This window comes from Pogona vitticeps, chromosome 3 (genome assembly GCF_051106095.1).
Source record: "Pogona vitticeps strain Pit_001003342236 chromosome 3, PviZW2.1, whole genome shotgun sequence".
NCBI lineage: Eukaryota > Metazoa > Chordata > Lepidosauria > Squamata > Agamidae > Pogona > Pogona vitticeps.
The window spans coordinates 70,109,201-70,121,586 of record NC_135785.1 but is presented as its reverse complement, the minus strand read 5'-3'; the positions used below and the strand labels follow the sequence as shown (position 1 = coordinate 70,121,586).

Genomic DNA, 12,386 nt, shown 5'->3' with positions numbered 1-12,386 from the left:
GAAGATAGAAGAATGTGTCGCCTCTTCAGAGTCTTTCTAAAAACCAGTCAAGAGTTTGGCACAAAACCTGAAGGCATCCAGATTGCTCTCCACCCTCCATAATGTTTTATGCCATACTATATATATTTATAGAAGTTAAAAACCTACATGCATCCATATCTATTAAGTAATGAATATATAGAAGAAGTGGATGCAAGGGGAAGAGGAAGAAGAGGGTTGTGGAGCTTCCCAACCATGCTGTGGTCAAAGGTCACCTGATAAGTCCATACAAAAGACATCATATTTTTCCTGCAAGGAAAGAAGGCTGTTTTGTTTTTACATGTTGTCTACATATATCCAAACTGGCCTCATCCCCAACAGTAATCCCCACTTTTGTTGAGAACATTGAGAAATTTCTTTTTCAAATTGGGTTTCAGTTCACAAATTAGTAGATGGGGGTGTGTTTAAACTTCACCAGTTCTATCTAGGTTATATACTTCTAAAATCTATAGTCAGGAATTTGGATGCAAAACCTGAAAGTATCTCCCTAATTTTTTGTGAAGTAACTTCTGGCTTACAGTTGATAATTTTCAAATAGTTGCAAAAAAGTTTATCTCAGCCATTTGATTGAGGACATTGCTTTTGTCAAGTAAAAATGATTTATTACTTTAATAGATAGCTGTTTGTTTGTTTGTTTGTTTGTTTGCATTTTCACTTCTTTTCCAATCTTGAAGATTTATAAAGGTGAAAGATTTCTATAATTCTCTGCATTGGGGTGAATATGTGAGGGAAACTAAAGAATCTTTGAATAAAAGAATTGTTACCTGTTGTAGTGGTTGAGGCTGAAAAACAAACAGAAAATCTTGAGTATCTTTCACACATGTTTTTATACTCTGGTTCAATTTTTTTTGTGCCACTCCATTTCGTCACAAAACATGTACTGCTAAATTTCTTCTGAATATTCACAGTGCAGTCAATCTGTTAACACACCTCTCTTTCTCTTTGCCTTATGGCTAAGCCCACAGCATTTACTAGCCTGCAGAAAATTGTCTTTGCCTATTCAAAGTTTGGAAAGTATAAATATATAGATATAGAAGTAGAGCCTTCAGTCACCTTTTTATTTTTAAGCAATTCTATGTAATTAAAAATCTATTTATTTATTTATTTATTTTGTTTTATATCCCGCCTATCTGGTAGGTTAAGACCACTCTAGGCAGCTTACAGCATAAAAATACACAATAGGAATATATATAAAACAGTTTTTACATAGTAGAAGACATTTCAACAAGATGGGGCAAACAATGGGGGGGGGAGAAAAGGGGGACATCAGAAATTGACTGGAGGGAAGGCCTTTTCAAGAAAGCATTGAAAAGTATACAGAACCAAAAAGTGTTGAACTTTACCTAAATATGAAAATAAAATTACTGATATTCTGAAGATTTTCCTTCTTGATTTCAGCATGGTAGAAGGAAGATATGATGTTAACACAAGCCTAAGTTGAAGACTAATTTATTTAACAAAGGTGTATGTATGTATCAAATATTGAACCTTGGCATATATACTAGAGATGGGCATAAAGCCCAAAATGAACCAGGAAATTCATGGAAAATCACCAGTTCATTGCTTTGAGTTGGTTCAGGTTCATTGTAATTGTGTGCCATCAAGTCACTTCTGGTTTATGACAACTCTTTTCAGAGATATGTAGTGTTTAAAAGTGGTTTGCCATTCCCTTCTTCTGGGAGCATTCTGGGACTGTGCCGCTTGCCCAGAGTCTCAAAAGCTGGCTCTTCTGAGATACACAATGGGGAATTGAACTCCCAACCTCTGGCTCCACAGCCACATATCTAGCTCACTGAGCCAGCCAGCCAGCTCATTCTCATAATGCACAGAAAAGTTATTCACACATGCACACACTCAAACATAGGTAAGATCCCACCAGGCACTGGTGAAAGCAGTGGCAAACACAGCCACTTTAGTGAACAAACTCAGGCTCTCCACTCCCAATGGCCAAACACTAAAGAACCACCATATCCACAGTGCTACAACCAGCCATAAGGTCAATTTAGACATAATTTCACATGTTGACATTTGCAGGAACACCACTTTTGGCAGAGCTGGCCCCAAATACCCATAGAACCCATCTGGACTGGCAATATTGAATCTAACTTTAACATTGATGAGGGTGTAAGGAAACAGAAGGAAAATGAGACTTGTAGTCATACAAAGATGGAATCTGTTAGGTTCTGTCTACATTGGATTTAAAAGCACTGAATTGTTCTCATGAGATTGTTGTTCAGGGTTTGCTCTGCCTGGCACCAAGATAAGAAGCAAGGCCAAAGAGACCAAGGGAAGCCAAAACAACACATACCTTTTAATTGGGACAAGATAAACCACCAGGAAGATCTCATGTGAATTAGAGGAATGGACTGTGTTACACCCACTTAATCTTAATTGATTAACAGCTTGAAAACGTCACAAAGGATGTGGTCCAGAGACATGTAGAAAAATGGTTGTTCATGTATGTGACGGAGGATAGTGATGGTGGATGTTGTGGAATATGAGGAGAGGTTTGTCTTTTGTAGGAGAAGGAGGGGAGAGTTAGCCCAGCTTCTATAGAGAGCTATCATGTAGAGAGAGCAAAGATGATTACTTAGCATAGTTTCTAGTTGTTCTTATTTTACCTAGTAATAGTAAGCTTATTTGAATCAAGGTAACTACTGGGTATGCTTAATGCTTTATGCCTTATTAATGCTACAATTGTATTCTAATGAAACTACTTTATTTTCTTAATAAAAACAATTATTCTTAAACAGAAGGGCTTGTCTCTTGAACAGCAAGACTTACACCTAAATCCAGTGGAGAGGAGGAAGGTTACTCATTGCTACTATAATAGAGAGATCCTGCCTAGTCAGTCTGTTGTGCTGTCTAAGGAAGCACACAGTCAATGATTTACTGCCTTATAAGCAGACAAAGGTTTTCTATCGGGTTTAGATTGTCCATAGGGCAAAGACTATGCACATCTGGGGAGTAAAGGAGTAAAGGGGAGTATTGCACCTGCAGTGACTCCTCCTCTGAGATCATTATCTCTTTACGGAGAAGTGATTTTGACAGATGGGACAGCATCTCCCACCTCACCTTGGGTCCAGAGGCTAGCTTAAGACTGCAGCTTGTATAGAATACAGTTTTTCTTTCTCACGTTCAACATCATCCATTGGAAGCAACTACTCCCTCGCCCCACCAAGATATTATTTGTACAGTTTCTCCAGAAGAGGACAATAACCATCTGGCAATGGCAAACAATGATAACATGGGAGGGAGGATAAAACGTGCGGCATTTGAAACAGTAAACTTCTGGATTACAGCTCCTAAAATCCCTGAATTATCATGGCCATTGGAGTGTGGGTTTGTAGATGAGAAAAGTAATTTCCTCCAACTCTGGAAATGGGGTAGGGGAAAATAACAAACATCTGTGTCCACATGGAGTAGGAGGAAGCAAGAGGGTGTGTTTTAAAGGTCTGACTTTCCTCACAAACCACAGAATTAATACTAAAAAAAATATATCCTGGATTCTATCTCTGGAATGTTGGGGCAAGTCAAACCAGAGAGCTGATTTCTGCTATTTTCATGCATACATCAGTCCAAACAAACTGCAGACCTAAACATTTGTGGTTTCTTTAGATACTCCCTCAGCAACTGGGAGCAATTAAACATCATGCATCAACCCATCCTTGATAAGCCAGAATTCTCTTGAATTCCAGCCTGTTGCTTCTGTGTTTTTCTGGAATGGAAAGGAAGAGTTCTTGTTCTTTCATAAGATACCTGAATATCTGGAAGAGACAAACCCATATTTCTCCTGCCTAGTTGTTTTGGATCCCACTGGAAACAGTACACTCTTCACCAAGTTATTTCCTATTGCCTCTCTGAAATGTGTCCTTAAGCTTGGTGTGTGGATCATATAAATGTGAAGGCCATGTTGAATGTAATTGCAAAGGAGCATGGGGAACAGTTGGTGATGATTACTGAGACAGCTCATGTTTTAGATTCTTGAATATTTCCTTAAGGTTAGCTATATAGATTTTGATTTGATCATGAGAGGAGTAACAAAAATAAAATAATATCTAAAGCCACAAGACATACTCCTTCATGGATTGCTGCCTTGTCGTGGCGAAGGGGCTTGAGTAACTCAGAGAAACTATGGGCTATGCCGTGCAGGGACACCCAAGACGGACAGGACATAGTGGAGAGTTCCGACTAAACGCAATCCACCTGGAGTAGGAAATGGCAAGCCACTCCAGTATCTTTGCCAAGAACGCCCCATGATCAGAAACAAAAGGCTAAAAGATATGACACTGGAAGATGGGCCCCTCAGGTCGGAAGGCGTCCAACATGCTACTGAGGAAGAGTGGAGGACAAGTACAAGTAGCTCCAGAGCTGATGAAGTGGCTGGGCCAAAGCCGAAAGGACGCTCAGCTGTGGACGTGCCTGGAAGTGAAAGGAAAATCCAATGCTGCAAAGAAAAATACTGCATAGGAACCTGGAATGTAAGATCTATGAACGTTGGGAAGCTGGAGGTGGTCAAACAGGAGATGGCAAGAATAAACATCGACATCCTGGGCATCAGTGAACTAAAATGGACAGGAATGGGCGAATTCAGCTCAGATGATTATCATATCTACTATTGTGGGCAAGAATCCCGTAGAAGGAATGGAGTAGCCCTCATAGTCAACAAAAGAGTGGGAAAAGCTGTAATGGGATACAATCTCAAAAATGATAGAATGATGTCAATACGAATCCAAGGCAGACCATTCAACATCACAATAATCCAAGTTTATGCACCAACCAGCATTGCTGAGGAGACTGAAATTGAACAATTCTATGAAGATTTACAATACCTTCTAGAACTGACACCAAAGAAAGATGTTCTTCTCATTCTAGGGGACTGGAATGCTAAAGTAGGGAGCCAAGAGATAAAAGGAACAACAGGGAAGTTTGGCCTTGGAGTTCAGAACGAAGCAGGACAAAGGCTAATAGAGTTTTGTCAAGAGAATAAGCTGGTCATCACAAACACTCTTTTCCAACAACACAAGAGGCGACTCTATACATGGAAATCACCAGATGGGCAATATCGAAATCAGATTGATTATATTCTCTGCAGCCAAAGATGGAGAAGCTCTATACAGTCAGCAAAAACAAGACCTGGAGCTGACTGCGGTTCTGATCATCAGCTTCTCATAGCAAAATTCAAGCTTAGACTGAAGAGATTAGGAAAAACCACTGGGCCACTCAGGTATAATCTAAACCAAATCCCTTATGAATACACAGTGGAAGTAAAGAACAGATTTAAGGAACTAGATTTGGTGGACAGAGTGCCTGAAGAACTTTGGATAGAGGCTCGTAACATTGTCCAGGAGGCAGCAACGAAAACCATCCCAAAGAAAAGGAAATGCAAGAAAGCAAAGTGGCTGTCCAACGAGGCCTTAGAAATAGCAGAGAGGAGAAGGGAAGCAAAATGCAAGGGAGATAGGGAAAGTTACAGAAACTTGAATTCAGACTTCCAAAGAATAGCAAGGAGAGACAAGAGGGCCTTCTTAAATGAACAATGCAAAGAAATAGAGGAAGATAACAGAAAAGGAAAGACCAGAGATCTGTTCAGGAAAATTGGACATATTAGAGGAACATTTTGCGCAAAGATGAACATGATAAAAGACAAAAATGGGAGGGACCTAACAGAAGCAGAAGACGTCAAGAAGAGGTGGCAAGAATACACAGAGGAATTATATCAGAAAGATTTGGATATCCCGGACAACCCAGACAATGTAGTTGCTGACCTTGAGCCAGACATCCTGGAGAGCGAAGTCAAGTGGGCCTTAGAAAGCCTGGCTAACAACAAGGCCAGTGGAGGTGATGGCATTCCAGTTGAACTATTTAAAATCTTGAAAGATGATGCTGTTAAGGTGCTACATTCAATATGCCAGCAAGTTTGGAAAACTCAACAGTGGCCAGAGGATTGGAAAAGATCAGTCTACATCCCAATCCCAAAGAAAGGCAGTGCCAAAGAATGCTCCAACTACCGTACAATTGCACTCATTTCGCACGCTAGCAAGGTTATGCTCAAAATCCTCCAAGGTAGGCTTCAGCAGTATGTGGACCGAGAACTCCCAGAAGTACAAGCTGGATTCCGAAGAGGCAGAGGAACTCGAGACCAAATTGCTAACTTACGCTGGATTATGGAGAAAGCCAGAGAGTTCCAGAAAAATATCTACTTCTGCTTCATTGACTATGCGAAAGCCTTTGACTGTGTGGACCACAGCAAACTATGGCAAGTTCTTAAAGAAATGGGAGTGCCTGACCACTTTATCTGTCTCCTGAGAAACCTATATGTGGGACAGGAAGCAACAGTTAGAACTGGTCATGGAACAACTGAGTGGTTCAAAATTGGGAAAGGAGTACGGCAAGGCTGTATATTGTCCCCCAGCTTATTTAACTTATATGCAGAATACATCATGCGGAAGGCTGGACTGGAAGAAACCCAAGCCGGAATTAAGATTGCCGGAAGAAATATCAACAACCTCCGATATGCAGATGATACCACTCTGATGGCAGAAAGTGAGGAGGAATTAAAGAACCTTGTAATGAGAGTGAAAGAGGAGAGTGCAAAAAACGGTCTGAAACTCAACATCAAAAAAACTAAGATCATGGCCACTGGTCCCATCACCTCCTGGGAAATAGAAGGGGAAGATATGGAGGCAGTGTCAAATTTTATCTTCCTGGGCTCCATGATTACTTCAGACGGAGACAGCAGCCCTGAAATTAAAAGGCGCCTTCTTCTTGGGAGGAAAGCGATGACAAATCTTGACAGCATCTTGAAAAGCAGAGACATCACCTTGCCAACAAAAGTCCGAATAGTCAAAGCTATGGTTTTTCCTGTCGTGATGTATGGAAGTGAGAGCTGGACCATAAAGTAAGCAGACCGCCGAAGAATTGATGCCTTTGAATTGTGGTGCTGGAGGAGGCTCTTGAGAATCCCCTGGACTGCAAGGAGAACAAACCTATCAGTTCTAAAGGAAATCAACCCTGAATGCTCACTTGAAGGACAGATCCTGAAGCTGAGGCTCCAGTACTTTGGCCATCTCATGAGAAGAAAAGACTCCTTGGAAAAAACCTTGATGTTAGGAAGGTGTGATGGCAAGAGGAGAAGGGGACGACCAAGGATGAGATGGCTGGACAGTGTCTGCGAAGCAACCAACATGAACCTGACACAACTCCGGGAGGCAGTGGAAGACAGGAGGGCCTGGCGTGCTCTGGTCCATGGGGTCACGAAGAGTCGGACACGACTAAACGACTAAACACACACAAGACATAATTCTTCTGAAATTGAATTGCCTCAGGTTCTTCCTCCACCCTCAGCTAGACAAGATGCTGTACTCTAACCCCTTGTTCAAGTACCTTATTTGTCTGTGATGCCAATAACACATTCATTCAAAATCTGAATATAAACATATGCAAAGAGCTGCCTGGCCAGGCCCTTCCATGGTGAGGTAGACTCTTGAGGCTGGCAATGGCCAAGAATCTTTTCCTGTGATAACTGTTTGGCCTTCATGCACCAAACAATTTTCAAGCATTACAAATAAGCCATCAACTGAATGGAGAAGCACTAACAACATTCCCAATACCTCATTGTATCCACGAATCAGCTAGAACTGAAAGTTTCTGTTACCTCATCTCTTCATTAGTGGTGGGAGTGGTCGGGAACAGATATGGATTACTCGGGCTGACATGTCAGTGGGCAAATTTCTTACATAGGAAACAGTGATGCAAATGACAGAAAATAAGCTGAATGACTTTTAGCATGGGTATTCAATCCTGCTGTGGCTCTTTCCAGGGCTAAGTGGAAAATATGGGCAGCAGTTAAATTCACTCACACACAAACACACAGACACAGTGTCACAATGCATATAAAGCTGAAATCAGTGGCTCATTTGTAGTTTAGTTTGCACATTCATTGCTTAACTATTTTCCATAGATAATATTATTTTTAAATTACCTGATGGTGCTGGTAGTCCAGAATCTGTCAAGAAACAAATATGATGAATGAGCAAACATGAGGCATTTTGTACAAGCTTCTGTACTCATTGAAAATATCTGGGAAGTTCTCGATGTATGTATTTAGTCTTCCAAATGGCACTTTGAAACACAGTGGTCTTTCCCCCCTTTTCTGCCTCTTACCTCTGCTTCATTTCACCTTTCCTGAGAGAGACCAGAAATGGGGATTCCAACACTAAGTCTCCTCTTCCAAGGTCAGATCTCCTTAGACCTCAGAAGGGGAATTCCACTCAATTCTACAGCTCCAGGGACCCTAGCAACCATGAGATGCCTTTGAATTCTATTATTTCTAGCTTGATAATTCGCTCTGTGTCATTAATCAGGAGGCAAAGAGAAAATGTAGTATACCTGAACAAACCACGCCAGCCACTGTGTTGCTATAGCATCCTCCTTCTTGAAAGTAGCATTGCCATAAGTAGTCTTCATAGCCTTCACAGCGCACATTGCTCAAGTAAGGATAAACGTCCCCAGGGTCCTCCGTTGTGGTACCAAGTGCCCAGCCACAGCTTAGCTGCCTGCAAACCACCTCAGCATCGATGAGGTCAAATTCTTCACTGCAAACACCAGTCCAGCCACCAAAGTAGTAAACTTCAACCTGGCCAGTACAGTTGTTGACTCCTCCTCCCAACCGCACATAAATCTCTTTTAGAAAACATAAAAATAAATAGTTATTGTGTACCACTCAAATGCTGAAGATTTGCTTTGTATACCTAGAGGGGAGATTAACAGTATGAGCTAGAAATAAACTGTATTAACCATCTGAATTAATTTCTTGGATACATGAGGAAAACTGTTTGAATTTTATTTGAACATAAGCTACACATTTACTGTTCTTAAATTCAAGCTGGAGCTTAAAAGTACCCCAGTTTATGTCACCTTATTGTGCTGAAGAAAGACTTGGAAAGCAGCACTGGCAGCTGCAAAGTTTCCCCTCCTAGAGTATCCACTGGCACTGCATCACAGTTGTGCAGGCTAAAGGTTTCTTTATGGGTACTACCATGTTGGAGAGGGGAGCTCCTCCACAGGTATATCTGTGAGCTGCTTCCCATTGAACGCACATCTGGTACCAGCCATCCCTTCCCACAGAACAGCTTTTGCAATCTGCCTGTGAAGTGAATCTCTTTCTCACATTTCTCCTCTTGATCTTTCAAGCTTGATCCCACATTGTGTTGGATGGGTAGCATTTGGAAGTTTTTAATCCCCTTTCCCCCAAAATGGTTGGCTTTGTCCTACCTGAGAATAGGATATGTGCAGATATACCTTTAGTAATTTTTGTACCCACATCTGGATGATTAAAATAAGGGATGTTCTCCCACATTTTAAATTGCATTCTTATGGAAGAAGTGGGGATTAAAGTCAATTGGACCACAAATTCTTGAAAGTTTAGCAAGAGGTAAGTTCCACTAAGTTCAACAGCATGGTTCTTTAATTAATTATAGCAATACAAATGTGGTTTTGAAAGACATCACTCAAATGTATGTGAAATAGTTGCCCATTTCACTGTGTCCACTTTTAAATGAAAGACTGGAGTGCTTCACATAGACTCTGAAGGAGAAATAAGCGTGTTGTGGTTGAAATCCAGTTGTAGGCTGCAACTCAGGTTAGACCCACTGAATCAATGGAACTTACAAAGGAATTGGTTCACCAGATTTCCATTGATTTAGTGGGCCTGCTTGTGTGGTTGGGGCGGGGGTGATCAGGTGATTAAAAAGATGTGTGTCTGATTGTATTGGAAAGGATTGATTTGCAGTGAGCAATCTCCCTTTAAGCAATCCTTCTGTCTGTTGGGGAATTCCTCCCATCTTAGCCCCAGAAAACAGTAGCCCTACAGCAGGACAAAGCTTGGCCGTGGATTGGAGTCAGACTGGAATGCAGTTCTCCATGCATCATGTGGTCACCAGGAAATAAATCACAACAGTCTGCACCACAAGTGCTCCAAAATACAATCTATTTCCCTGTGTGATCACACCAGGCCTGTCCACACTGAGAAATTTGGCTCTGTCCAGTTCATGCTTAAAACATTCTTATCTTACGTGTGATCTATTTTAACTTTCACTTGAGCAATCCTTTCTGGAGATTCTGCTATGGGTCCTCTTAGGTGCTACGGGTTCCCACAGAGCAAGATTTACCCAGTTTACTCATGAATACATTTATTTGGTTTACTGACAAGTAAGGAGGCAGCAAGAAGAGCAGCTGAGGACAGCTGCTGCACGAGAAAACTTTAGGGTGATGGCTAGGGAGATAGAAAGGAAATAATAAGACCCTCCTCCCCCCCCTTTCTCCTCAGCAAGGACCCTGCAGGGGCTGCACTTCCTTATGGGGGGGCATTGACCAGGGAGTCAACATGGCCCCCTTCCCAGCCTTTTCCGGCAGCCATCATTCAAAGGGCTGGGGTGAGTTTCCTTCTTTTCTTGGTTATTTTTTTTTAAAAAAAGGATACTGAAAATGGCATATCAAAATGGTAATGCATCAACCTAGCATGATATTAGAATTTTGCTGGTTTGGTTAGGAAATATTTTTTTTAAAAGACAGAGAAGGAGATGTTTTAATATTCCTCATACATCACAGGGCAAGCCACATACACCATTTTGAGCTCAGTGAATTAAAATTGCAACGTAAATATAACTAATATAGATGTCTGTGTGTGTATGAGCACTGTATGTAAATAGAACTAACATATAAAATAAATGTATGCCAAGTAACTAATGGATAGAAATTAAATTAATATAAGCAGACAAACAGCCACCCATAACTTGCAGTGCCCATCCAAGGAGAACACTGAAGGGCCACCTTCTTCAACCTGGTGCTTTCCAGACTTAAGACCAAAAGCATCTGCTGAAAAAAACCCACATTTTCCTTTATGATTTGGTCGTAGTAATTGAGGCTGATTCCAAAACATTAGGGGGCTACCAGATTGAATAAGTCTCACATGGAGAATTGCCTGCATTAATGGAACCACAAAGGAGCTAGCTCTCCAAGAGCTAAAACAAGGGAGTTAAGTCAAGGAATTCTGAACAGCTTTAACTAGGGCCACAACACCCTACTAGGCAGCAGTATTCCTTCTCCTTTCCCCCCAAACTCCCCACAATTTTTATTTAATAGTCTGATCTAGACAAACATGAATAGTATTTAATTTATTAAAAGACTCACCATCGGCTACTGCTGGAAAACAAAGAAGAAAATAACACAATGCAGTTATACATATACAATAACAAGTAATATTTTGTTATGTAACATTGATGAAAATACGATCTTTGCTTTTAATTATTGTTATGAAGCTTCATGAAGTTAGATATAAACAAAAACAGTTATAGCAGGAAACCTTAAACTAGATCCAGACTAGGTTATACTTAAGAGTAGTTAATCCATTGAAATAAATAACATTTCAATCATGACCAACTTAAGGTACATTTATTTCAGTGGGCCCATTCTACATATATATAACTAAGCCTGGCACCAACCCCTCATCCGTGCAAACAATTTCTACAAATGAACAAAGACACACTAAATTCTTAACATATTTGCTAAATTTTGCTGTCCCTAAGACCTTTTTTTTTTTTGCCATTTGACATGGGAACATTACTCCCAGATTCTCATTTCCATGCATCCTCACAATTCTTCACAGAGAAATGTACATTTACATTTAGTGTTGAGCTGGTGCAGTGAGGGCTGGATTTCAACACAAACATTTCAGATAACACAGGTCTGGACAAGCTCCAAATCATCACCAGGAGAATGAAAGATAATAAGGCCAGCAAATGTCTGGTACGAGCATGCCAGAACCCACAGGGACTGACCTGCTTGCTGTGGCATTCTTATTTTCTTTGGCTATTATCTTGTTTGTGACAATCATCATTACTGATGAACCATTGCACAACTGGTCCTGATACTAGAGGAGACCCCTAGACCCTCTATTCGTCTGATGCTTCCATTGCTATGTTATGCAATAGATGTGGGTGGCAAGTTATTTCATGCTGTGCAAGAGCATGCACAATACCCTTGTGGACTTTATGAATTATCTTTTGCTGGCAAAATCCAGAACCATCTTCATTTCTAACGGTTCTGCAGTTCTCTGTGAGACAGAAACTCACAGGTGGGAGTTGCAAAACTATTTACCTGGCAATTGTTGCCAGATCTATGTGATCAAGTGGTAAAAACAATGGGTGGTAATAGCCATAATAAAAAACATTAATTGACCACAATCCTGTAGAAAGGTAGTTTTCTGAAAGTATGCAAAATGATAGCCATTAAGTTTTATGAAGAATGAGTCTAGAAACGACTTTCACAACTTCGATTCAATCTCA

General features: G+C 40.7%; 1 protein-coding gene across 1 annotated transcript in view; it reads right to left on the bottom strand.

The window, feature by feature from the left end:
* LOC110075337 (scavenger receptor cysteine-rich domain-containing protein DMBT1) overlaps positions 1–11,895 on the bottom strand; it is a 45,323-nt gene extending 33,428 nt beyond the window's left edge. The window contains exons 1-5 of the mRNA XM_078390253.1: positions 11,880–11,895; positions 11,233–11,244; positions 8,431–8,724; positions 8,024–8,047; positions 804–821 (exon numbers count right to left, since the gene is read on the bottom strand). Coding sequence (XP_078246379.1) covers positions 804–821; positions 8,024–8,047; positions 8,431–8,724; positions 11,233–11,244; positions 11,880–11,895 — 364 coding nt within the window. The remainder of the gene's footprint in view (positions 1–803; positions 822–8,023; positions 8,048–8,430; positions 8,725–11,232; positions 11,245–11,879) is intronic.
* Between the last annotated feature and the right edge of the window lie 491 nt (positions 11,896–12,386).